General features: G+C 46.2%; 1 protein-coding gene and 2 pseudogenes across 1 annotated transcript; 1 reads left to right on the forward strand and 2 right to left on the reverse strand.

Annotated features, from left to right (window-relative positions):
* Positions 1-783: 783 nt before the first annotated feature.
* On the reverse strand, positions 784-7,505 carry LOC112205556 (putative golgin subfamily A member 6-like protein 19). Its single transcript, XM_054667093.2, is given in 9 exon segments — positions 784-961; positions 1,172-1,202; positions 1,205-1,273; positions 2,314-2,374; positions 2,641-3,479; positions 3,860-3,947; positions 4,612-4,692; positions 5,560-5,679; positions 7,334-7,505. Coding segments are annotated over 9 exon segments (1,506 nt in total). The 5' UTR covers positions 7,418-7,505; the 3' UTR covers positions 784-828.
* LOC112205609 (uncharacterized) lies at positions 6,737-7,374 on the reverse strand (annotated as a pseudogene).
* Positions 7,506-13,034: 5,529 nt separating the features above from the next.
* The window catches only part of LOC107968410 (A disintegrin and metalloproteinase with thrombospondin motifs 7-like), a 50,886-nt pseudogene continuing 37,387 nt past the window's right edge, over positions 13,035-26,533 (forward strand).

The following is a 26,533-nucleotide window of genomic DNA, read 5'->3' on the forward strand; positions in this document are numbered from 1 at the left end:
GAGTACAACTGCCACAGCTCATGATGCAATATCTTCATGAGCCCAGAGCACATGCAAATCCTAAGGGAACTACCGTAGTACAGTGCTCATTCTTGGCACCAGAACAAATGAAACATATTCTATCCTGCACACACCTGCCAGAGCAGGCCACTTTCCTCTTCTGGGAGATTTAAAAAGCTCCCCAAAATGTTATTACTCCCATCCCCAATACACAGAAAAAGGGGGAAAGGCTGTTTCCAGCGCTCCACCTTTAAACAACTGTAAATGTCAGTACTCACAGTGGCATATTACAAAGTAATAGACCGCGCACTTGAGGGCAAACCACATATTGAGCTAATGAAGAGCTCACTGTGATTAGGATTCGATCAAACATAACAGCAGAACATAAGGAAATTTTATTTGAATTCCGTAATGAATATACAGGCTGTACTAACATTAAAAAAGCATGGCAGCCTATCCCAAACCAGCAAGAACAGTTGTGTGCATACAGTGGGTCTTTGTGTGTTTGAACTCCCATCACATAAGGGCAAACTCGATATGCATGCTAGCGTCCTATAATTATCAAATTTAAAAAATGCTAAAGGATGCCAGAGTGAACATGAGGGAAAGACCCACTCTCATTTAACTTTTTACAAATAAATTTAAACTATAAATTAGAAACACAAATAAATTTAAACTATAAATTAGAAACATAAATTTAAACTATAAATTAGAAACACAAATAAACATAAGTGGCTCTAACATTCAAATGAAGTAAATGAATTGTGTAGGATATTAACCCCTTAAACGTTTTTTTTTTTTTTTTTTTTTAAATTTCTTGACCCGCTCTTAGATGATGGTGATGTTTAGCTCTCTGTTCTCGGCGGCCCGAAAAGAATGGCATGCAGCCTCTCCTGCTCCTCCTGCCGCCTCTCCTGTACCAACAGCTTCTCCACTCAAGCCTGGGTGCTCCTGGGGAGTCCTGCATTAGAGGAAGCAGCTGCTGGATCTGCTGTGCAGTGGGGTTGTCATGGGGGAGAACCCTCCCTGTCCTCTCCCGGTGCAGCCTCCATGCTATCAGTGAGGCTCAGCTCACTAAGATCTTCAGAGAGAGGGAGGGGGGTGGGAATCTGAGCACAGTGCGAGCCTCCCCTGCTCCTGCCTGCCCACCCCGCCTGAGGGCTCTACTCACCACCCTGCTTGTCCGCACACCCAAGCTCCTGTGGGACTGGGGCTCCAGGTACTGGTCTGGCTGCTGCTGCAGACTCGGAGCCTCTTGGCTCTTCAGCTCCACCTGCCGGAAGACCCTGGGCATGAGGACATGTGGTGGCTGGCTTCCAGATTCCTGGCCCATTAATAGGGTAGCGAGGGCACTGTGGGGCTCTGTGGCCTGCCCAGGCCCCTGGCCCCTTGCTCCAGGCCTAAGAGACTGGCTCCCTTGCCTAGAACCCCATGCCTCCTTCCCTAGCATCAAATCTCACGTCCTTTCTCCCAGCATTTAAACTGTAGGCCACAGACTGGTGGAAAAGCAGGCGGAGCCAACCACCATCTGCTAAGTGTGCTACATGCCTAATGTTTCCACGTATTATCTCATTTAATCCTCAGCACCTCTGCAAGGAAAAGGCTAACTTCCTTTTGAAGTTAAAGAAACAGAGACTTAGAGATGCAAAGTAGTTGAATTATGACCAGTGGAACCGAGGCCGGAATCCAGTTTGAATCTAAGGAGTCTTTTTTGTTTTTCTGTTTTGTTTTGTTTTGAGAGAGTGTCACTCTGTGTCCCAGGCTGGAGTGCAGTGGTGCAATCTCAGCTCACTGCAACCTTCACCTCCCGGGCTCAAGTGATTCTCGTGTCTCAGCCTCCCGAGTAGCTGGGATTACAGGCATGCACCACCAGGCCCGGCTAATTATTATTATTATTATTTTTAAGTTTAGTAGAGATGAGCTTTCACCATGTTGGCCATGTTGGTCTCAAACTCCTGACCTCAAGTGATTGTCCTGCCTCAGACTCCCAAAGTGCTGGGATTGCAGGCGTGAGCCACCACACCCGACATAAGGAGCCTCTTATACCACTGTCTCTTCCTCTGTGATTGGGGGGCTCCATGCCTCTAGCTGGGATGATGATGTCCAGACCTGGGAGGACCCCAGGGCTACCCACCTCTAAAAGTCAGAGGGCAGGAAGCAAGAAACAGTCATAGGACTGCCCCGGAGGGTGCTGGGGTCACCTGTCCCCAGGCTGCAGCTGCCTGTGGCCTGGCACCTCCCCTCCCCAGAGGCTGGTGCCCGCCTCCCACATCTTCTTGGATGGGTCGGAGGTTACAGTCTCTTTCAGCTCACCCGACTTCTTCAGCTCCTTTACTTGCTGCTCCGGCTGCAGTGTGCTCTTGTTCTCGTTGTTCTGGACAGAGAGAAGCAATCAGTGGCCACCCACTAAAACTGGAGACCCCAGAACTTAGTGTCTGCCTCCCATGGCACCGGGAAGGGTGGAGGCAGGTTAGAAAAATATCCCCTCTCTCCCACAGCCATCAGAGCAGGGCTCTGGCTCACAGATGCCTTTAGAAGTACCATTTCATGTGAAGGCTACAATGCCCCATTTTACAGGTGGGGAAACAAAGGCCTTGAGGGTTAGGGAAGAGGGCAGCCTCCCCAGGTGGGGCAACGCACCAGCTCCTCGAAGCCGCTGCGTGGCTCGGCCCGCTGCTCGTAGAGGGCTTCCCACCCCAGCTCCAGCATCCTCTCCAGCTCCCGCAGCCTCTCCAGCTCCTGCAGAGTCTCCTGCTGCCACAGCCTCTCATCCTCTTGCCGAAGCCTCTCCTGCTCCAGGAGCTCCTCCACCTCGTCCAGCAGCCTCTCCCTCTCCAGCAGCCTCTCCTGCTCCTCCTGCTGCCTCTCCTGTTCTAACAGCTTCTCCACCTCTTCCAGCAGCCTCTCCTGCCCTGGCAGCTTCTGTTCACACAGCCTCTCCTCCTGTTCACGTAGCCTCTCCTCCTGTTCACGTAGCCTCTCCTCCTGTTCACGTAGCCTCTCCTCCTGTTCATGTAGCCTCTCCTCCTGTTCACGTAGCCTCTCCTCCTGTTCACACAGCCTCTCCTCCTGTTCATGTAGCCTCTCCTCCTGTTCACGTAGCCTCTCCTCCTGTTCACGTAGCCTCTCCTCCTGTTCACACAGCCTCTCCTCCTGTTCATGTAGCCTCTCCTCCTGTTCACGTAGCCTCTCCTCCTGTTCATGTAGCCTCTCCTCCTGTTCATGTAGCCTCTCCTCCTGTTCACACAGCCTCTCCTCCTGTTCACACAGCCTCTCCTCCTGTTCATGTAGCCTCTCCTCCTGTTCACGTAGCCTCTCCTCCTGTCTCCTGTTCAGGAGACTCAACATCTGATTGTTTTCCACCTCAGCCTGGAGCTGTCTTCCCACACTCTCTAGCTCCTTCCTTAGGTGGTTGGTCTCATCTTGTAGCTGCTCCACCTTAGATGGCCCTGCTGGGGGCTCTGGGGCCAGGGGTTCAGCTGAGAAAGGAAGCAGACAATAAGGGCCTCTGGATTCTCAAAAAAAAAAAAAATCATCCCTTCGGTGCACAGCTCCTCCTCTCAGGCTTCCCAAACTTGGCCTCACTGCTAATGACTCCTCACACCCGGATGGTAGCCAATCTTCCAAGTCACTTTCAGATAGAGAGCACTGTGGGTGGCGGACAATGGGCACTCCTCCCTCTTTACTGATGGGGACACTGAGGCTCATGGAGATGACAAGACTTGTCCTCCCCTGGCACAGACCTCTTTCCCTCTGCCTCAAAGCCCTTCCATCCACCCACCTCCCTGGGGCATTCTAAGTCACCCCCACAGCCCTCTAATGCCAGTCCTGCTGCCAGGTCATGCCAGCCCCATCTTACCCGTCTGCTTTTTGAATTTGAACAAGCTCCTCCCAAGCTTCTGTACCCGATGTGTCTTATGCTTCTTCTCCTCCTTAGATGTGCGAACCTGCCCAAAGCAAAGGGGGAGAAGGGCCCTGGAGGGAGGGGCTGGTGAACCTCTAGAGACAGAGTTTGAGAAAGGCCCACCCCCCTTCTGCCAGTTTGTGATTTGGAAACGTGCATTCATTCAACAAACATTTACTGAGCATGTACAGGCCAGGTATAGTTCTTCATAGCAGAGATATAAAACAGCAAAGGACAGACAGGAGCCCTTGGCCCTGAGGTTTCCATTCTAGGGGCCTTTAAATCTCTGACTTTCAGAGCTAACCGAGACCTTTGATACTCTCTACCTTCTCCAGAAACACGAGCATAAAGAGGAGAGATGGCTTGTCCAGACTCAAAAAGCAAATTAGGGACTGAGGCAGGGCAGAAATATGGACCCCTGACAACCAGTCAGGCTAGTGCTTCCCGGAGAGGTGACAACCCCAGGGCATGTGTGGCAAGGACTAGAGCAGAGGTGTCTGGAGAAGAGAGAGTCAGCAAAGAGGGCAGTGCAGAAGAGCCATGCTGCATGTTCTGTGCTCTGGGGTCCCTCCAGGTGAGACCTGGGTGCCCAGCTCCCCATTTGCCCTTGGCATCAGGGGCCCCTAGCCCCTTTCTTCAGGGCCCCAAGAGGAAACTGGAGTCCGGGATTGACCAGCTGTAATCAGGGGACCCCACTGGACTCTTACCGGTGAATTGATGTTTTCAGTGAGTTGACTGATTATTGCGGAGCTTGAATCCAGGGCCACTGCTAGTTCTTGGTACTGGCTCTGAGGTGCATGCAGAGAGAAGGAGTTGGAGGAAGATTGTGGGGAGGGGTAGAGAGAATAATCATTAGGGCTGGTGGGGGTGTGTGGGCTGCCTCAGCTGGCAGAGGGGCAACAAGCCCCTGCTGTGGGAGGAGGTTGGAGGGCTGGCCTGCAGGGTCACTGCATCTCGGCCCAGGGCCTCTGACCTCCAGATCCTCCAGGGTAGCAGAGGATGCACGGCCCTCCCCGTAGATACCTGTTGCTGACTGCAAGAGATGAGAGTGCACATGGAGATGTTCTGTCCCCCCTCACTGTCTAAGCCCTCTGACTTCCTTTCATCCCCCATCAACTGGCAAAAGCTTCTTTTCTGTCTATCTTGGACCCTTTTTCCCATAACTCGTTTGTGCCAACTTCTCTCGTGGTTCTTATCTCCCCACCATCCCACCCTGGGGCCCTTTCAGTGACTCCTAAAGGGACAGCCTGATGGCAAGTGGCTCTTCTCATTGGCCTGGCTTCCCCTTGAGACTGGGGATGAGGAAAATCAAACAGCAACGACCATTTCCTCGGTGTCCTGGGTGTTTGCAGCAGGCCATGTACTAAGGATTCACATAAAAGCAACAATAACGAATCTCATTTAAACTTCACAAATGGAAGTCAAAAAATACCACCTCTATTATACAGATGTGAAAAGAGAGGCCCAAAGACCTCAAGCAACTTGCCCTAAATCATATGCTAATCAATCCCAAATCAATCCTTAGCAGACGGAGAGGCAGGATTCAAATCCAGAATTCTTAACCAGTACCCAACAGTCCATCTACAATCTTAACAATTACCCTCTACTGCCCCTTGGACCCCCTGTCCCTAGGACCCTGGCCCGCCGAGACTCACATCCCCAGGTGAGTGGTAACCACCAGAGGTGGCTGTGTCAGGGCTACTGCCATTGATTTTCTTTTTCCTGTTAGCTCCTGCTGGAATGCCAGGGCTCTTCCTCTGCCAATATGCTTTTAACTGTGGGGAAGAAGAGCAGTAACACTCATGAGAATGATCAGCCCCTACAGCCACATCCTCCTTTACAGTTTTGACAAAATACCCTTATATACCATCTGATGTAATGCCACCAACAACTGTACAAGGTGTTGTCACAATCACTTAGTGACTGAGAGGGATTGATATCATGGATAGAAAAAAAAAAGAAAGAAAGATCAAAAAAGGCAATACTGGAACTTAAACTCAGTCCTCTGACTCCAAGCTCTGGGGTTTTGCCATGAATCAGCAGCTGCGAGGGACCAAAACCAGGGGCAGAGGTAGAAAAGTAAACATGAAGCAGGCAGGAGCTGTAGGCCGTGTGGTTTAGAGTCACACATCCTCACAGGTCTGCTAGCGTGAAGAAGCGCACCAGTACCTCTCACACTTTCGTATCAATGTGTCCTCATGGCAGAAGGCAGCTTTTCTATTAAATCCGGGAATTTATCAGAAAGAGGACAACCCAAGCCTCATTTCAGAGCGAAGTCTGGTATACGCTTGGAAACCTATGTGTCTGTCATCCCTAAGTACATTAATGCATTTTCTCAAGAGAATCAAGGGAAAACGATGCTTCAGAAAGATGTCCCACATTTATCCTGTGGCACTCAAAGTACCCCAGGTTGAGACGATATGAGGAAGATTCAAGCTGTCAAGTTCAGTTTCCCAAGATCTATTCCACAGAAGATGAGCAAATCTCACTTCAGAGGCCACTGACTGAAGGGCAGTCTGGTCCCAGAACCGTGGAGAACTCAGAAAAAAATGTGAAAGTCTCTCTGGAAAGTAGAAGCCTGGGAAAAAAACCAAACCAAACCCATTCTCCCATTGCCACCCAGAGATACTGTGAACATTTTGAGCTCACAGGGGAAGTGTAGGCTTTTCCCACTGTCAATGTCTATGTGAAGGGAGTAAGGCATCCTGAAACCTCTTGCTCCTAGGTCCCATAGTCTCCACTCCCCTTCCAGCTGGAAATTTGTGCTGCAACCAGAGGAACCAGAAATGGGGTGAGAAAACTTAGGGGACTGGGTTGTACGATCAAAGGCCGGTCTTGCAGCAGTAATGACAGTTCCTAGGGGCACTGTGACATCATTGCATTCCACCCCTCCCAGGGGAGGGGACCACATCAGCGCTGCTCCACGATGAGGGAGGGAAACACACGGTTTCGACCCAGGTCCCCAGAGACGCCAGCCCAAGAAGCCTAGGGAGGTCGAGCTTGGGGCAGCAGGAGGGGAGGGCAGAGTCTGCAGTAGGGAGCCCCGGGAGTCACCAGCCCAAAGCCACCCAGGGATGACTGGTGAGGGCAGGGCCTGGGGCTGGGGGACCCAGGTCCTGGGAGACGCAAGCCCAAAGAGCCCAGGGAGGTTGGGCTTGGGGTGGCAGGAGGTGAGGGCTGATTATGGAGCAGGGAGCCCCAGGAGTCACCTGCCCAAAGTCACCCTGGGGTGATTGGCAAGGGCAGGGACTGGGCTGCTTGCTGAAGGGGTGGGGCTGACTGACTAGGCTTTGGTTGGGGGAGCCCAGAGGGGCTGGGGTTGGGGGGCCCCGTCTGGTATGCCTCAGGAGTGGTATGGACTCTGGCACCGGTCTTGTCATCGGAGGGGATCTGTGGCTGGGTTGGGGGCCATGACCTGGTGTGTTTTACCTTTTTCTTGGCTGCGGCCAATTTCCCCTGTTGTGTTTTTTCTGACATCGCGGGGTGGGGAGGGAGGCGGGGTTGGGGCCACATCAGCGAAATACCAGTGAGCGCTGCTCAATGCCTCCAGTCACCTACCAGGCAGCTGTGCAACTGAGCCACAGGTGGCGTAACCAGGGCACCAATGGAACGCAGAATAGGGGCGTGGCCTTAATGCTCCAAGCCCATTGGTCAGTGAGAAAGATGAAAGGGAAAGGAGGCGTGGCCAGGCAGCAGCATGTCCAGAGGGACCTGTGGCATCATAAGGAAAGCTGCCCAGGCAACCGCTGTCCCCGCCCACTCAGAGAAAGGGGAGGGGCCGCCCACTCTGGGAGAGGGGAAGGGCTGGGTGTTGCTTTAAAACTTTTAAAACTGTAAAAAATAAACTTTAAAAAATATATGTGTATATACTTTATATATATGTGTGTCTGTGTGTGTGTATCTATGTGTTCCTCCAGAGCTGTCTTCATTATGCAGCTTCTGTGCAAAGTCTGTGATTTTGGCCTATATTTTTCATCTTCAAATGGAGTACAAGAATTACCAGTATTACCTTAACTGAGATATAGATCCTATAAAAATGGAAAATCCATAGCATGCTTGATGATTAAGGAAGCCGACTATAGTATCCAACATTCCAATAAGACAAAATAATCACAACAATTTCTCTTTTTTGGAAAAATGTTTGTCTTATTCTCCTACATTATTGTTAAGATTTCTTTTAAAAACAAGAAACATGTCTAATATCTTTAAAAACACAAAGCTTTTGGGCCGGGTGCGGTGGCTCACGCCTGTAATGCCATCACTTTGGGAGGCCGAGGTGGGTGGATTGCCTGAGGTCAGGAGTTCGAGACCAGCCTGGCCAACATGAAGAAACCCTGTCTCTACTAAAAATAGAAAAACTAGCCAGGCGTGGTTGCGGGTGCCTGTAATCCCAGCTATTTGGGAGGCTGAGGCAGGAGAATCACTGGAGCCCAGGAGATGGAGGTTGCAGTGAGCCAAGCTCACGCCACTGCACTCCAGCCTGGGCGACAGAGCAAGACTCCATCTCAAAAGAAATAAAATAAAATACAAAATAAGTAAGAACACAAAGCTTTCAATTTAATAACCACTTAAAGCTCTTTACTGGTTTAAGAGAAATACAAGGCCCATTTTTCTAGAATCACCTGGCCTCTCTAAGCCTTGCAAATGAAACTGAATTTCTCACTTGATACTTGGCTATCACTTGCAGTCATGAAAACCAAGAATTTGTTATGTCACTGTGTATTGCTTGTTACCTGAAATCCACACTAGGCTGGGATCAAGGGTTGAATCTTTCATGATTTTCTCCATAACCTGTGTGCTTCTTATCCCACACCAAACTAAGCTTTTTTTCTAGAGCTCTGCAATTTACAGTTAGTATATGAGAGCAGTTCTCAAAAATGTAGTCTCTGGACTAGCAGCTCCAGCAGCACCTGGGAACTTCTTATAAATACACATTCTCAGGCCCCACCCTGGACCTGATGAATCAGAAACTCTGGAGTAGGGCTCAGCAATCTGTGCTGCAGTAATCCCTCCAGGTGTTCAAGAACCTCTGGCATACAGCAGGTAGAAAAATGTGTTTCCTTCTGTAGGTCCAAAACCAGGGATACTATATGTTCTGTCTCTATATGAAACAATGACATGCAATTAAAAGACATAAATCTCCTTCCTGCTCCCACCTTCCAGCCAATGTGTTTTATTTTTATGAGTTAAATAAGAAAACAATCAGAGATTTCGTCTAAATCGCACATTTACAGGTATCAGTTCTCATCCAGCCTGATCTTATCCAATATCATTTATATTCTCTTACATGTGAAGTTTTAGAGAAGGATCTTCACAATGCTAGACTCAGGCACACTAGGAGTTCTATAATAAAACACCAAGTAGATCAGAATGTCCAAACTTACTGGAGAAGAAAAGTGGAATCATTGGCTATATTTTCAAATGGCAATAAACAGGAAATTAAAGTTTTGAATTTTTTTCACCTTCATCCTTCCAAGTTAATAGAATTAAGCCAAAATACTTGTCTTCCAAAGCCTCTAGCCAGGCCAAATTTTACTATATTACTTCTTGCTTTTCAATGGCTATAAACAGACTCCTGGTAGGCACATTTGGTATACCTGCAAAGATGAAGAACTAAACAGTTCCATCTGTTCAATACTGAAACAAAAGTCCTGCAAACCTCGGATGGTGAGTGTAATACTTCAGCACTAGCACCAAAGCCTCAAATATGAAAAGATACCAAGAACACCACTAGCAAACAAAACTAAACTCTCGGCTGGGAGCTCTAGTTCATGCCGTAATCCCAGCACTTTGGCAAGCAAAGGCGGGAGGATTACTTGAAGCCAGGAATTCAAGACCAGCCTTGGCAGCATAGTGAATTCACACCTCTACAGAAAGTTTTTAAAATTAGCTGGGTGTGGCAGCACACTTCCCGGGGCTGCTGTGCCATTGCTGGAAACTTCTCTGTGGAGAGTACCAAGTACTTCTACCTGTAGCATTTTCCCTGGCTGGAATCCTGCAATTATGACAGTAGCCTGAGATCCAAGAAGGCAGGGCAGGAGCATCGTGTCCCCTTCCCAGCAGGTGCAAGGGAGGCTGGGGGGTGAGGCACAAGCCAGTGGGAGGGTGAGGAGCAGGAGGGATGCATGGTGAGCCTCTGTTGACTGCTTGCTGCCTCAGCTGGAAGGTCAGGACCCAATGTCTATTACAGGTTAAATTACAGAAGTATTTCAGATTCTGGATTTTTTTCAGATTTTGGAATTCAAAAATCTGAAATCCAAAAGGCTCCAATGAGCATTTCCTTTGAATCTGGCCTTCGAACATCATGTCGGCACTCAAACAGTTTTGGATTTTGAAGCATTTCAGATTTTGGATTTTCGGATGAGGGATGCTGTATTATCTTCTGAATGAGGCCACTCCTTCAGGAAAGCCCAGAGCTTGGGGACGTGGAGCTGCAGACCAAAGAGGTGATTTCTGTAGTGGCTTTCAGTGCAGAAGGGCCTACAAAGTGGTTTAAAGCAAGCCACAAACTAGGAAACCCAATATTTAGCTAATGGAACTCTGATAAAACCTGCTCAAGATGTCTGTCTCTACTAATTCAGATGGAGCCAAGCCAAAGCATCATTATTATTTTAAAAAGGCACCAATCCCTCTGCAAAAGCACTGAATTATATCATGATACAATCATCAATTGTACCATGCATCACCATCAGCGGCGGTCTTTTAGGGATATGAAGAAGGGGTTTTCACAATACATCGCATGACACACCATCTTCCAAATCTCTAAACATTTCCCTCCACAGCCCAGTCCTCTCCATAGTTGTCCAAATCCCTCCCTCTTTTCTCTTGTTGTCTCCAAAACTCAAAACCATGCTCTGACTTTCTATATCCCGCCCTCCCCTTCTTGGACCACCTGGGAAGCCCCCCGCTTCCCCAGGGTGTCCCCTCCTCCCCTTCTGGGATCAGTCATCTTTCCTCAAATGGACCAGTTCGGCCTCTCTTAGTTTCTCCAACTCTGCATCTCAACCTTTCTCCCTTCACTACACAATAATGTCCAGGAGGCAAAGAGCCCACAAACCTGGGAACCTCCCTTTCCAGAAGGGAGGAGAGAGGTGACTACAAATATTTGGTTATGATTTTCTTCCCTGCCACGCCTGTTTTCATGGGCAGTGCTGAGCCCCAGTCCCGGCAGAGCTCAGAACCAGGCTCTCATGAGCTGGGGCAAGTGGGGCCTAGGGAACCTCTGGGTTGAGGACCTTGCACCCCACTCTGCAGCTGCCCTGCTGATTTGGCTCATGCAACCTCTCCTCCCGGGCTCAAGCGATCCTTCTACATCGGTCTCCCAAGTAGCTGGGATTTGGGCTACCACGTTTGGCTAATTTTTGTATCTTTTAGTACAGATGGGGTTTCACCTGTAGCCCAGGCTGGTCTCGAACTCCTGGGCTCTAGTGATCTACCCTCCTCGGCCTCCCAAAGTGCTGGGATTACAGATGTGAGCCACTGCACCCGGCCTTGTGCCAGCTTTTAAATATCAACAAGGACAGATTAGAGAACAGTGGAAGAGGGTGAGCAGCATGATGAGGTGATACAGAAATAATTTCACATGAAGAACTGGGCATGCTTGGCCTTTTTTTTTTTTTTTTAAGCCATTCTGGGTTGGGTGCTGAGGCTCACACCTGTAAGCCTGTAATCCCAGCACTTTGGGAGGCCGAGGTGGGTGGATCACCGGAAGTCAGGAGTTCAAGACCAGCCTGGCCAAAATGGTGAAACCCCGTCTCTACTAAAAATACAAAAAATTAGCTGCAATTGGTGGCATGTGCCTGTAATTCCAGCTACTCGGGCAGCTGAGGCAGGAGAATCGCTTGAACCTGGGAGGCGGAGGTTGCAGTGAGCTGATATCGTGCCATTGCACTCCAGCCTGGGCAACAAGAGTGAAACTCTGCCTCAAAAAAAAAAAAAAAAAAAAAAAAAAAGAAAGAAAGAAAGAAAAAAGAAAAGAAAATATATCTATGCACCAGAGCTCAACACTAGGTTAGGAGCATTTCTGAGATTTGGAGCTATTCAACTATGGAAGTTCCTGGCACATACATCAGGTATTCACAATACCCTTTCTCAGGTGTTTGGTCACTGCTAGTGAGCCTGCCTGGATCAGTGTTTCCCAAATGGCAGTCATTTGCATCTTTGCATTTTTGGGGCGGGGGGGTTGTGGGGGTATATCCCATACCAGATTTTTAAAAAATTGACATTAAAAATACATGTATAAAATGTGTAAAGTGCACTAATCTAAAGTGCACTGGATGTATTTTTTATTGATGTACATACTTTTGTTATCCATCACCCAGGTCAAAATACAGAATCAGCACCACAGAGGGTTCCCTCCTCCTCCTTCCCAGCCAATAATCTTCTCCTCCTACCTAACCAACTGTTCTTACTTCAATCACTGTCAACTAGTATTTTACATTCTTGAACTGCATATAAAGTGTCTCAAGTTTTACTTAACACTTTTCTTGAAAAACACTTGTTTTTTTGCCACTTTTTATTTGACCTAAGAAGTAACATTAATGAAACAATGATTTGATGTGATAGGCATTTCCCTCCTAATGAGCACTAAAACACTTAACTATTTGAAAAAAGAAGTTTCTCCGTGTACCAACTAATATATTCTCGTCGGCCGCCGTTGGTACACGGACCACATTTTGTTTCTCAAAGCAATCCGATGATTTCTGAGGTCCTTTGCAGCTTGAACACGGAACGACTGTGGTGATCGAGTAGCCAAAAGTTCACGGAATGCACTGTCACAATTGTGATTCCGCCATAGCGCCGTGCATCCATCCAACACTTGTTTAATACCTATATTTAATACCTAATACCTTAGACTGTCCTAGGCTGTGGACGCAGAAGACTCAACCCCACTTCCTGAGTTGAAGTGGGGGAAATAGAGGAGTAAATCATTTCACGATGTGTGGTTAAATGCTACAGCTCAGGTAACCACGAGCACACAGAGAAAGGGCAGTTTCTAGAAACAGGGCGGAGAGGAGACCGTGAGTGGGCATTTCCCAGAGCAGTCTCTGCCAGCCACCCTGCTGTGATCACTTTGCCACAGAGCAGCCCCGGCGGTCAACCTCAGCCTCCCTGAGCAACCTGAGCGCCCCGCCCAGGTGCCTTACTATTGGTCTCGTGGAGCGGGATGGGCAGCTCTGCCGTGCAATCCCAGCTCGCAGCCCTTGCTCCGCGTGTACTCACGGGAGGACTCGCAGACGTTACTGCCCTCTTGCGTGCCCCGGCCACCCCCGGGCAGCTTGTAGCCGGTGCGCGGGGTGGCTGGGGCTACGGGCAGAGCTGTCGCGGAGCCGGAGCAGCAACGGTGAAGCCCCTCGGCTCGGCCGAGACCGCCGTGCCCATCGCTCGCCTCGGTTGCCGCCGCTTTAGCCGCAGCCGCTGCTGCCGCCGCCGGGGGAGAGGCAGCCTATTGTCTTTCTCCGCGGCGAAGGTGAGGAGCTGTCTCGGCTGGGCCCGCGGGGGAGCCCCGGGAGCCGCACGGTGAGAGCGCAACTTAGTTGGCGGAGTTGGGGGAAGTTTTGTGATTTGAGGAGGGGTCGGGGTGCGGAGCGCGGCCCGTCCCCTGCGGCCGCTCGGTGGGGCGGGCCCCAGAGGAGGGTCGGGGGCTGCGCGGGGCTTCAGGGGCGGGCGGAACGGATGGGTAGCCGGGCGGCGCGGGGACCTCAGCTTTGCGGACCCCTCCTCCCTGCGCATCACCCTTCTCCCGCATTGTCTGCTTGGGGCTCGGCGCGCCTCCCACTCCGCAGCCCAACTTGGGGGCCGTCGCCGCTTTCCGGATGGGGGACGCGCCCGGCCGCGGATGGCCCCGAACCCTTGCCCCGGGTCCCCGGGTTGGCGCCGCTGGGGCGGACTCAGTCCTCCCCTGGGGCGGGCGGCCGCGGTGTGGAGTCCGCGCCGCGAACAAGTGCTGCGGGCGGGAGGGAGCGGCTCCCCGGGGCCGACGCGGACGGTAAACCTGTCCGGCGGCGCCCGCCTGCTGGGGCCTCTCCGCTGTTTCTCGCGGGCGCGGCCCGGCTGAAACTGCGACCGTCGGAGGCGAGCGGCCCTCTGGGACCCGTGCAGCCGGTCCACCTTGCAGCTATACTTTGAGACTAAACAATTTTTTTTTTTTTTTTTTTTGCAAAGGCAAACCGGTATGTGAAGTTGAAAAAAGCAAAAACCCTCAAATTTTCCTTCTTTCTTTCTTTCTTTTTTTTTTTTAAATCAAGAAAGGGGGTAGATAGGTTTGTTTTGTTTTGGAAATAGTTTTTATAGCAGAGTGATACCGTCACATTTAATGATCCTACTGTGAATTCAAGAATTCACGATGAAAGTTGGATTGAGCGGTATTTTGGTGTTCATTCTTTGCTGATACTCATTAATGAAGTTAGTTGGAGAGTTTATTGCTTCAGTACAGTAAAAACCAGTGTGCCTTTTTTTTTGTTACTACTCCCCCCTCCCCGCGTTGTTTTATTTTTCGAAGAAGCAATTTATTCAGTTTTTCTAAGCCACGGGATTGCCCAGATGAGGACAAACGGTGCAGTTCTTGAAAGGTCATTATTGGCAAGTTTGTGAGGGAGCTAAGATGAGTTGAGATAAACCAGTGTTACTGTTCTTGTATTCTGTCGTGGACTCTTGGGGATTTGCAGGCTGCATTAAGTACAAGTCTGGTCCAGTTTTGGGTGCACGTATTCCACTGAATTTGGTTCGTGTGGCTTATTATATGAACATGATTCTGTTTCACTTCCCCAGATGGAACTAGCTTAAATGTCTATCATTTATAGTGACAAATGATCAAAATGGCTAGAGTGTCATTTATTAACTTCAGTTGTATTCCTTTACCTTACCTTCTGCTAAATGAAAAAGAAAAATTTGACAAATACTGTGTGCGTCAGTTTGCTCTGAGTGATTTCTCGTGCTAAGTGAGTCCTGTGGAGAAGCGTTCCTGGGCTTTTCTGGTTTGGTGGGCCTTGTGTTATAAAACCAATTTTCCTCACCTGATGAAGCTAAAGACAAATTTTCTTCAGGCACAGGCATTGCCGTTTTAAACTACAGAGCCACTTGTAGGATTCACAATACTCACTCAATGGCTTCCCTTCCTGGCAGTGTGGTTTTGTGTGTGTGTGTGATTGTGGGGAAGGAGGCTGACAGAGGTTGGAAGGGATTGTCAGGGAGGGACATCATGTAAGCAAGTACTAACAACATAACGTGACGAGGGCACCAGTTGCTTTCCTTCTGTGGGCGGTGATGGCATGTTATACTGTAGGTACTATTGTTGTAGGATTTCCCACAGTTCGTTTGCCTTGACTAAATGGTAACTGCACACATACTATACTATAAATGGACTCCTCCTCTAGTCCTTTAACTCCTTGATGGCTGTGATAGACCTTATTTAACTTTGTACCCTCTTTGCCAGTGGTCTTAACATAGTGCAGGCACGGTATGTGTTTGAATTGGGTAAATTACTTTTACTGCCTAGTGGTAGCTGGTGTACACAGGAGAGGGCCACCAACTCTGGGGACTTGTCCAAAATGACAATTCCCTTGCAGATCTCTGATGAAATTTACTTTAAAAGGATTTCTAACCTTTTTTTTAATCTGTCGGTTATTTTTTGAAAAGAAGTGGGGCTTAACTAGTGCTCTAAGGATTTTAACAAGAGATTCCGATTTAGAAATCTGTCCCCCCTTTTGGTGAAATTATTATTTTTTTAGAGTCGGAATCTTCACTGTTGCCCATTTGTCTCCTGGGGACCCAAGCCGTCCTCCCACCTCAGCCTCCCACCGTATTGGAATTACAGACGTGAGCCACCCCACCCAGCTGGTGAAATTATTAAAATTGTAGTGAAAACTCTGCCTCCATTGTGAAATTGGAAAAAAATTAGAAATTTTAGAAGAAAGTACGCCCTTTGGAGCTAGGTAGAGTTCAGATCCCCACATTTCCATTGAGTAGTTGCATAGCCTCTCAGAGCTTCAGCTTCCTACTCCTTAAGGGTTAGTAACATGCTTTGCAGTGTTGTTAGGAATCAGTGAAACTGTGTGAGATACTTAACTGCAGTATCTAACATGGAGTAGGTAGCTATTTCCTGGTAGCTGTAATGATAATAATTTTGATACGTTTTTACGTGACTTAAGCATTCTGAAAAGTCTGATGCTTCTGAGTATGGAGGCTTAGCTATTTCTTTCATTAAAGAAGGGGCCCTGAGACTTGTGAGTCTTATCCAAATGCATTTCTTCACAGGTGTCAGATGAACTGAAGGATAATGGAAACAATAGCAAATTTATCTTCTCAGTCACCTGTGAGTCTTCCTTTGCGAGTGGGACTTGCAGAGTACTTGGTAGGGTAGAGCTCTTTGTGACTATGCTATTTAGGAAATGGTGAGAGATGGATTGTTTTCAGTACATCAGTCATAAGAGGATATGAGTTAGTTCCAACTTTCCTTATTTTACCTTAGTCTTGACAAATAACAAGTATGGATTATGTCTGTATTTCTGAGACTTGTTTAAGGTAGAACTGGACTGGGTGTTAACAGTGTTAGTTCAGTAGAGACATGAGCAAATCACTCACTTCCCCTTCAAGATAACACTTTCAAGGTGCCACCATTTGCAGAAGAAAGCAGTGATTTAAAGCAGCTATACTAGCACAGTTTAGAATACTTACACTACCTGATGGAGTAGATACATTCTAGAAATATTTACCTGTAGTGGGAGTTGAACAGTGAGAACACACGGACACAGGGAGGGGGGAACATGACACACTGGGGCCTGTTGGGGGTTGGGGGGCTAGGGGAGGGATAGCATTAGGAGACATACCTAGTGTAGATGACGAGTTGATGGGTGCAGCAAACCACCATGGCACGTGTGTACCTATGCAACAAACCTGCACGTTCTGCACATATACCCCAGAACTTAAAGTATAATAATAAGAAAGAAAAATAAATATTTACCTGTTAAGGACATTTCTGTGTATTTTATTCCATCTTTCCAATAGTTTTCTTATGAAGAGATTATAGTAAACCTTTGAACTTAACAGATTGAGGGTAAACCTTTAAAAAATATATTTGGTCACACTTACAGATTGAGGGTAAAAACATTCCTGACAAAGCTAGGCGAAGACACTTGGACTTTTTTTTTTTTTTGAGACGGAGTCTCGCTCTGTCACCCAGGCTGGAGTGCAGTAGCACGATCTTGGCTCACTGCAACCTCTGCTTCCCCGGTTGAAGCGAATCTTCTGCCTCTCCCGAGTAGCTGGGACTACAGGCACACGCCACCATGCCTGACTAATTTTTGTATTTTTAGTAGAGACGGGGTTTCACCATATTGACCAGGCTGGTCTTGAACTCCTGACCTCGTGATCCACCCGCCTCAGCCTCCTAAAGTGCTGGGATTACAGGCATGAGCCACTGCACCCGGCCGAAACTTGGACTTTTGATGTTTCCTTCTTTTAAAGTTAACATCTAGCACTTGAATAGACTTGGTTATTACTGATGGGGACAGGCATCCATTTGGAAGTAGCTTCCCTCTCTCTCTCTTTCCCAGGTTAGGCTGTCTTACTGCTGTAAATGGGGAGAGAAGAGAAAGCCGTGGGTGGAAGAAAGTGTTTCATGGCCTGGTGCGGTGGCTCATGCCTGTACTTTGGGAGGCCGAGGCGGGTGGGTCACTTGAGTTCCCAGCACTTTGGGAGGCCGAGGCGGGTGGGTCACTTGAGTTCAGGAGTTCAAGACCAGCCTGGCCAACATGGTGAAACCCCGTTTCTACTAAAAACAGAAAAATTAGCTGGGCATGGTGGCGGGCACCTGTAATCCCAGCTACTTGGGAGGCTGAGGCAGGAGAATCACTTGAACCCAGGAGATGGAGGTTGCAGTGAGCCGAGATTGCACCCCTTCACTCCAGCCTGGTCGACAGAGCAAGACCTTGTCTCAAAAAAAAAAAAAAAAAAAAAAAAGGGTCCCACTCAGTTGCCCAGGCTGAAACGCAGTGGCAGGATCACTGCTCACTGCAGCCTTGAACCAAGCGGTTATCCCACCTCAGCCTCCCAAGTAGCTGGGATCACATGCATGCACCACCATGCCTGGCTAATTTTTTTATTTTTGTAGAGACAGGGTCTCTCTATGTTGCCCAGCCTGGTCTCAAACTCCCGGGATGAAGCAGTCCTCCCACCATGGTCTCCCAAAATGTAGGGCTTACAGGCGTGAGAGCCACCATGCCCAGCCTGCTGGGGTTTTTGATTGACATTGCATTGAAACTGGAAATCAGTTAGGAGGCAACTGACATTTTAATAATGAGCCATGAACATGGTATATCTATTTATTTAGACCTTGTTAGATTTTTCGTCAGTGTTTTGTAGTTTTTAGCAGTTGGATCTTGCTTGTATTTTGTAATCTTACACATTTATTTCATGTTTGTGATACTGTTGTGAATGATACTTCTCAATTTCCAGCTAGTGATTGCTAGTATATAGGAAGATGATTTTATGTTATATGCTGACCTTGGATTCTACAACCTTGCTAAACTCATTTTTAGTACTAGAAGCTTTTTTGTAGATTTTTGGAATTTTGTGCATAGACAGTAATGTCACTGGCAAATAAGGGCAGTTTAATTTCTTTGTTTTCACTTTGTATACTTTTATTTCCTTTTTTTTTTTTTTGAGACGGAGTTTCTCTCTTGTCGCCCAGGCTGGAGTGCAATGGCGTGATCTAGGCTCGCTGCAACCCCTGCCTCCTGGGTTCAAGCGATTCTCGTGCTTCAGCCTCCCCAGTAATTGGCATTACAGGCGCCCGCCACCACGCCTGGCTAATTTTTGTATTTTTAGTAGAAATAGGATTTCACCATGTTGGCCAGGATGGTCTCAAACTCCTGACCTCAGGTGATCTCCCCGCCTCGGCCTCCCAAAATGCTGGGATTATAGGTGTGAGCCACCGCTTCCGGCCTAAGAGGACACAGTTTCTTTGGCTTATTAAGAGGTATTTGGTTAGTGTTAGACCGGGGGTTGGTACATTAGAGCTTGCTGACTGGATGTACCATGCTGCCTCTTTTTATAAATGAAGTTTTATTGGAACACGGCCACACCCATTCATTTACATATTGTTTAACAGAGACCATATGACCTACAGACCCTAAAATATTTACCACTTTGCGCTTCGCAGGCATTTTGCTGGCTACTGCTGTGGACACCAATTTTAATTTAGGTAGATAAACTTTTTTGTAGCTTCTGAGGTTTTGCATTAATTTGCTCAGGCATATCGGTTGGTGGAAGTGCTTTCCGTTCCTTCTCCCAAACCAATCACACAGCCATATAACTTCATGCCTGAGTTTCTGTGTGGTCCTCTATAGTGAGTGAGTTTTTACATACTTCTTTGCAGCAGCATGAATTTCAAAAATGTCAACGCTTTTGCTCTTGCTAATCTTTGTAAACTTTGCACACCCAGTGCTGGTACATTCTGATGATAGTGTCCACACTGCACTCTATGAAGAAAAGACTGATGATTGTTTATATTAAAATGCAGGAAGAGAATTGTAGCGGCAACTTTTGCTTCTCTAATCAGCAGCATCATAAGAGACTTACTATGTGTGGGCAATGGGGGAGAATGTTAATTTATACATTGAGATAGTTGTATTAAAATTGAGTGACTCTTACTGTGACATAAAGTGAATGTGTCTCTCTTATACAGCAGAAAACTATTAAATTTGTTTTTTCTCAGCAGTATAAAATAAAGTGGAAAATGTGGGAAGAATACAAATCCTTAACTTCTGTGCTTCTGCTTATTTCACACCCCTCAAATTTCTGATTCCTTTCAACTGTAGCTGGCTTTACTACTGAGTGGTGAAATTGCTGAACATACTTAAAACTACATCATTTAAGACTTTGAATTTTGACATCTCCTCCTCTTCACAGTCTTTCAAATACTAGGCAACCTGTAGGGTTCCACTGTGTCTGTCATGTGTTGTCCCTGTGTTACATGAAAGCAGCCCCAGTGAACTTGTGAATTTGCTCAGTCATTTCACTGGCTACTGGGTGAGGAAGAAGTAGGATTTTCTCTCTTAAAATTCCGTGGTGAAATCATTGGGTGGGCATGGTGTGTTTCTTTAATTTTCCTTTTGGTCAAAAATCTGACAAAGCAAAGACTTCCAGTTGTTCTTGGTCTTTCAATAGGTTTAGTTTTTAAGTGTGTTTACTCTGACCAAAAACTGCCTTCCTGTAATATGCTCCTTCCTTTAGAACACAGTTCTTAAGTAGAGTTTGTTTATTTAAATGTATAAAAATAAGTTAATGCATTATATGCAGCGAGGTTTTGCATCGGAACCCTGAGTTCTCAATGTGGCAGGTTTAAGTGTCTAGAACACCTTTTACCTGTTTTTTCTATTACTTGCTTTTTTATTTTGGGGGTAAATGAGATCTTTCTCAGGGAGGCCTTCCCTCAGCACCATGTTTAAGAGGGCATCTCCCTCATTTGCTATTCCTTCTTCTGTTTTATTTTGCTATATGGAATTTGCTACTATGTGAAAACTATTTTAATGTTTTATTTACCTGTGTTACCCCTAAAATAATATCTATGAAGGTAGGGATTTTTATCTGTTCCTTCTGTGCCTACAGAGTGTTGAGGAGTATGGTGTCTGGCACGTTGTAGGTGCACAGTGACAGCTGAATTAATAACATCAGGGAGAGTTTGTAGGATGGGGCTCAAGGTGTAGGGCAAGTCAGTTTTTAGATTTGAGGTTATTAGCAGGAGACGATGTGGGGGGAAAACACATGTTTTAATGTCAGACTGGGTTTGAATCTGGTCTCTCCAACTTACCCTTTGACCTTGGTGTTAAATAATTTAACCTTTGAAAGATCAACTTTGTCACTAGTGAAACGGGAAATAGTATCTTTTTAATGGGGATTAAATGTAATATCAAATATAATGCTCTGTCAATGTTAGTTTTGTCTTTCCCCTTGTGTGCCAGCATTGTGGAAGTCTGAAAGCAACCTGAATTTACCAGTCTGTTTCTGGAGCCTTCTGGGGTCATTACTTTGATTACTTTTGACAGATACATTCTTTTCAGCAGCCTGCATTGCCAGCATAACAATGACCTGTCCCTTTGACCAGTGTGGGGGACAGACACTTTGTCATCCCTCTTTTAATCCGCGTATCAGAACAACTCTTACGAGTTCTGGTTTTGAAACATGTTTAGAGGAGTTTATAATTCCGAACAGTTCAGATGACATCAGCCCTTTCTTAGAGTCCTCTGAGTTTGCTCAGCTTCCTCATTCCAGTGTGGCGGGAACCATTCAGTTAAATTGATGTTTGTGGTCTTTACACATAGTCATCCTAAGTTTCTTGCGAATCATGAGAGATCAGAGGGCTACTAAGTCACTAGTTTGTCTCTGTAGATTTCTCTAATCCAAGCTTGTCGAACCGCGGCCTGCAGGCTGCATGCAGCCTGTGAAGGCTTTGAATGTGGCCCAATACAAATTCGTAAACGTTCTTAAAACATTGGCCAGGCACGGTGGCTCACACCTGTAATCCCAGCACTTTGGGAGGCCGAGGTGGGTGGATCACCTGAGGTCAGGAGTTTGAGACCAGCCTGGCCAACATGGTGAAACCCCGTCTCTACTAAAAATACGAAAATTAGCTGGGCATGGTGGCACGCGCCTATCATCCCAGCTACTCGGGAGGTTGAGGCAGGAGAATCGCTTGAACCCAGGAGGCAGAGGTTGCAGTGAGCCAAGATGGTGCCACTGCACTCCAGCCTGGGTGACAGAGTGAGGCTCCATCTCACAACAAACAAAAAATTATGAGATTTTCTTTTTTTGCAATTTTCTGAAAGCTTAGCAGCTATTATTAGTGTTAGTGTATTTTATGTGTGGCGCAAGACAATTCTTCTTCCAGCGTGGCCCAGGGAAGCCGGAAGATTGGATCCCGCTCCTTTAAGTTTTATGGATTAACAAGGTGTTAATTCCTGTATCAGTTTCACTGATGTTTCTTCTGCTTGATGCAGGAACACTTGACAAGTTAGTTAAGGTAGATTGGTCCATAAATTTATAGGTTCTTTCATTCCCATGTCCTAGGCAAGTCTGAGCAGGACCTGGAAAGCTGATTAAAAGGCCAGTGAGCACAGTGAGCTTAATTGTAAATTAAATGGATATTTAATACATTAAGAAGGCACTCAAGCCTTTCAATCTTTCATTTTCATCCATGCTTGCTATTTGAATCTGATGGGCTTGAAATTGACCTTGTTCTTCTTGTAAAAATGTTGGTTATTGCTGCCTTTCTCAAGCTTGGTTTTCAGTGTGGATTTCTGCAGATAATTTTTGCACCTAAAAGTACAGAGTCATTAAGTGAAGGCAGTCAGGAAGGAAAGAGTGCCCTGAGCCAGGAGGTCTGTAACAGCACATGGGGTGGACAAGAAAATGAATGGACATGGGCATGGAGGTGGTTCAGTCAGTGTGGGAAGGCCACCTGCTTGTCAGCTTTCTACTGCGTTGTCCAGCAGAACACGTTGAAGCTTGGGGCCTGCAACTCGTGTAGAGATGATTGCATTTAGAAGGCTGAGGTAGGTTTTTTCCCTCTTAAGTGTGTGCTCACTGCTTTTTGGCGAAGTCTTGACCCGAGACATACACAGCTTGATCTGTGAGGATTTTAACATCGAGATGGTTCTATTATTTGAGTTAGGCATGGCTAGGCTACCAAGGCATTGCTTTTCAGTCCAAACATTTGGTCATTTCAATTTATTGTTAGTGAGGTTTTTGCGATTTGTTAGAACACAGAGTTTGGGATTTTGTCTGTTTTTTGCATGTGTGAATGACACTTGATATTGTTGTTTATATTGCTGGTTAGTATGTGCCTTCATTTACCTATTGTGAGTAAGAAACTTCCTCAGATCAAATTATAGTGAAGTCGCTTGGTTCTGTTTCTCTGACTCTTAAGAGGATGAGATCACTTTATACACAAACTCAAGCTGTTTGGTAAAGGACCTACCATTCTGAGCATTCATAGCCTAGATGAAGTCCTGGTCCAATCACCAAGTTAAACTTTTAAAAAACATGCTGTTCTTAATGTTCAGGAATTCAACCCTGGAAGCCTTCTCTAAATCTTAATGAGAGTTTTATGAGAATTCATTTAGTGAAAATATGTATCAGGGAATCCAGCTATTAACTTTGAGGAGGGTGATGCCTTTTAGTGGTTAGAGAGGCAAGCTGTAGCCTCCCTTCTCAGAGAAGGGGAATTGAGGAAGAGAGTTCTAGTGGTCCCTTGCAATCCTCCCCTCACTTTCCAGGTTCCCTAGTAAGACTGGAAGAAGTCCCTGAGCAAACAGCATTTTGTGAGTTTGAGGGACTGTGTAAAAATGTAAGTGAACATACAGTGGTTTTGCTTTGATAACTGTTTTAAATATCCTGTTGGTTGTTGAAACTTCTGTGACAGTGAAGCCTTTTTTGTCTTTATTTTTCAATCGGAAGATCTTTCTTCCCCACTTGAAAAGATTGAGTCTGGGGTCAATCCCTGACCCCGCTTCCTTCCTAAATGTCTTAGTGTATAGCGTACAGCTGGGCATATGGTAATCTCAGGCAGGGGATTGTACTCATAGAGCTATGCTTGACACCTAGGACTTTAGATGGCTTATATATTTTTGATGACAACTTTTAATTTTATTCTCATTTATTCCATTTCTGTTTCAGTGTCCTGGGTCATGAAACTTAATCCACAACAAGCTCCCTTGTATGCAAGTAAATCATGCGATTTCTTTTCATTTTGTATTTATTTGTTCTGTTTACTTGTTATAATAAGCCACACTCTCACATGATAGCTCCTCAAGGAAAATTTTAACCATATGTGCATGAATATATTGGTGTAAGACTCTTCAGAAATTGAGTTTGATTTAGTAAGTACTAAATGGCTAATCTGTGCATGGAACTGAAAACAAATAATACCTGTAAGACTTGAGAGTTAATTTAGTCAGGGCGATAGTATGCACGTATGAAACAAATTGTCCTGCCAAACAGTACTGTAGCTTCTTATTTTTTACCTGCAGTGCTTTCCTGTAAAAGTAGTGTGGAGATCCTCCTACTGCCACTGTGATTTACCTTACGTTGCCACTAGGTGGCACTATGTCATTGGCAAGAGTGCTGTTTTCTTCAGGACTCTGGGTGAAAGCTGATATATCATCTCCCTGAAGTGAGGGACTTTGAAGATAAAATTGATAAATGATTGAATCAAGGCTGGAAAAGGTAGGCTGTAGGCGACTATTCTTCATTATTGTAAGAGTGAATTAATTGAATTTGGGTGGTGAAAAGTACCCGTTTGATGAGAAGCCAGCTTAGGGTTGTGGATGGTTAGAGCTGTGAGAGGCCAGTAGATGCTGGGTTGCTATGCTCTGGAGAGGGTGAGAAAATATATTTGTAATAGGACTTGATTCCAGCCTTCAAGAATATGGATCATTTATTTGGACAGAACGTCCCCAGAATTAGTTGAAGACAAAAGGCAAATGGTCAGGAATGGGAGGCAGTGAACATGGTGTTGGATGAATAGTGGGGGGATGGTCAGTGGAAACTCTGGCCCACCCAAGTTTGTGTCAGGTAATAATGGGAGATCAGCCTGAAAAGGTGGATAAAGCTCAATTGTGAAGGAAGACAAAGGTGTGAGGATTTTGTTTTGTGACCACCGAGGAGCCATTGATGGTGTTTATTTTAAGGATGCTTTTCCTTTTATGCATTTGTACATAAAAACATAAATGTACTTAACCATTCTGTATTAATAATAGTCATTTACCTTTCCAACATAAAATGTTCATGTAACTTCTGCATAGCTGATTTTTACGTTAAATGTAACATGTAAAGAAATATATGTGTGTTTTTAGAAGACGTCTTATGTGCTCATTTTCTTTCTAGATTACTTGGAGATAATTTATGTTTACCAGTGGTTTTGCATGTGAACCGAGTACCTTGGGTTATTTATTATTATTATTATTATTTAGAAATTCTCCACGTTCTGTGTTCCCCCAAGATATGTCAAGGTGATGTTTCCGAGGGAAACATTTTTTTTAAGTATATGAAAACTAATAGAACTTGAACTTTAGGTGGGTGTTGTCAAATAAAATAGACCCTACTATTTTTGTTAACGCGTGTGGTTAAGACTAAGAAACTATTGCGCCATCCTTTTCTCTCTCTCTCTCTCTTTTTTTTTTTTTTTTTTTTGAGACAGGGTCTCACTGTGTCGCCCAGGCTGGAGTGCAGTAGTGAGATCATAGCTCACTGCAGCCTTGAAAAGCTGGGCTGAAGCAATCCCCCTGCCTCAACCTCCCAAGTAGCTGGGACTACAGGCGTGTGCCGCCACATCCGGCTAATTATTTTTTATTTTTGTGGAGACAAAGTCTTGCTATGTTGCAAGGAATCCTCCTGTCTCACCCTCCCAAAGCACAGGGATTACAGGTGTGAGCCACTGCACCTAGCCAACTTTTCTCATTTAAACTGAAGTTATTCTTGTATGAATGCCCAAATACATTCTTGGTATTAAAAAATCCAGACACTCAGGTAATGCTAAACATTCCTTTTACTACAGGTTTCAAGCCTTTCCCCAAAGACAACCTCAGTCAGGAGTATGCTTCCAGATCTTCTAGGAAATATGGGTGTTCCTATGGGAGCATAGTCTTGTTTAGTGTTTTATCTCCCTTACATGAATGGGATCTTGCTCCCCATTCCCCTCCCCAGGCCTCTGGAAACCATCTTCTACTTTCTGTCTTATGAATTCAACTACTCTAGGTGCTTCATGTAAGTGAAATCACACAGTATTTGTCCTTTTCTGACTGGCTTATTTCGCTTAGCATCATGTTTGGAAGGTTCTTCCATGTGGTAGCCTGTGCCAGGATTTCTTTCTTAAGCTGCATAATATTCCATTGTATGCATGTACCACGTTTGGTTTATCCATTCTTCTGTTGGTGGACACTCAGTTTGCTTCCACCCTGTGGGCTATTGTGAGTAAGGCCGCCATGAACATAGGTGTACAAGTATCTCTTTGAATTCCTGCTTTCCATTCTTTGGGGTATATGCCCATAAGTGCTGCAGCAGCTTTCTGAGTACATTTCAGGCTGTGGGTGTCTTCTTCACTTGAACACCCCTTGCATTTGGGCTGTTTACCATAGTTACCCACTGATGTAGTTTGGATTTATCCCCCTGCAAAAATCTCGTATCAAATTGTAATCCCCAGTGTTGGAGGTGGGGCCTGGTGGAAGGTGACTGGATCACGGGAGTGGATCCTTCATAAATGGTTTAGCACCATTCCTTTGGTGCTGTATTCGTGACAGAATTCTCACGAGATCTGGTTGTTTAAAGGTATATAGCACCTCCCCGCTGTCTCCTTCCTGCTCCGGCCATTTGAAGTGCCTCTGTCTCCCTTCACCTTCCGCCATGATTGGAAGCTTCCTGAAGGCTCCCCAGAAGCAGAAGCCGCTATGCTTCCTATACAGCCTGCAGAACCATGAGCCAATTAAACCTCTTTTCTTTATAAATTTCCCAGTCTCAAGTGTTTCTTTATTGCAGTGCAAAAATGGACTAATATACCCACCCACCAAGGGCACTCCTTTTTCCTTTCTAGGGTAGCTGTAGGCTTAAACAAGTGGTTCTCCATTTCTAAAGATT

This window comes from Pan troglodytes, chromosome 16 (assembly GCF_028858775.2).
Source record: "Pan troglodytes isolate AG18354 chromosome 16, NHGRI_mPanTro3-v2.0_pri, whole genome shotgun sequence".
Classification (NCBI taxonomy): domain Eukaryota; kingdom Metazoa; phylum Chordata; class Mammalia; order Primates; family Hominidae; genus Pan; species Pan troglodytes.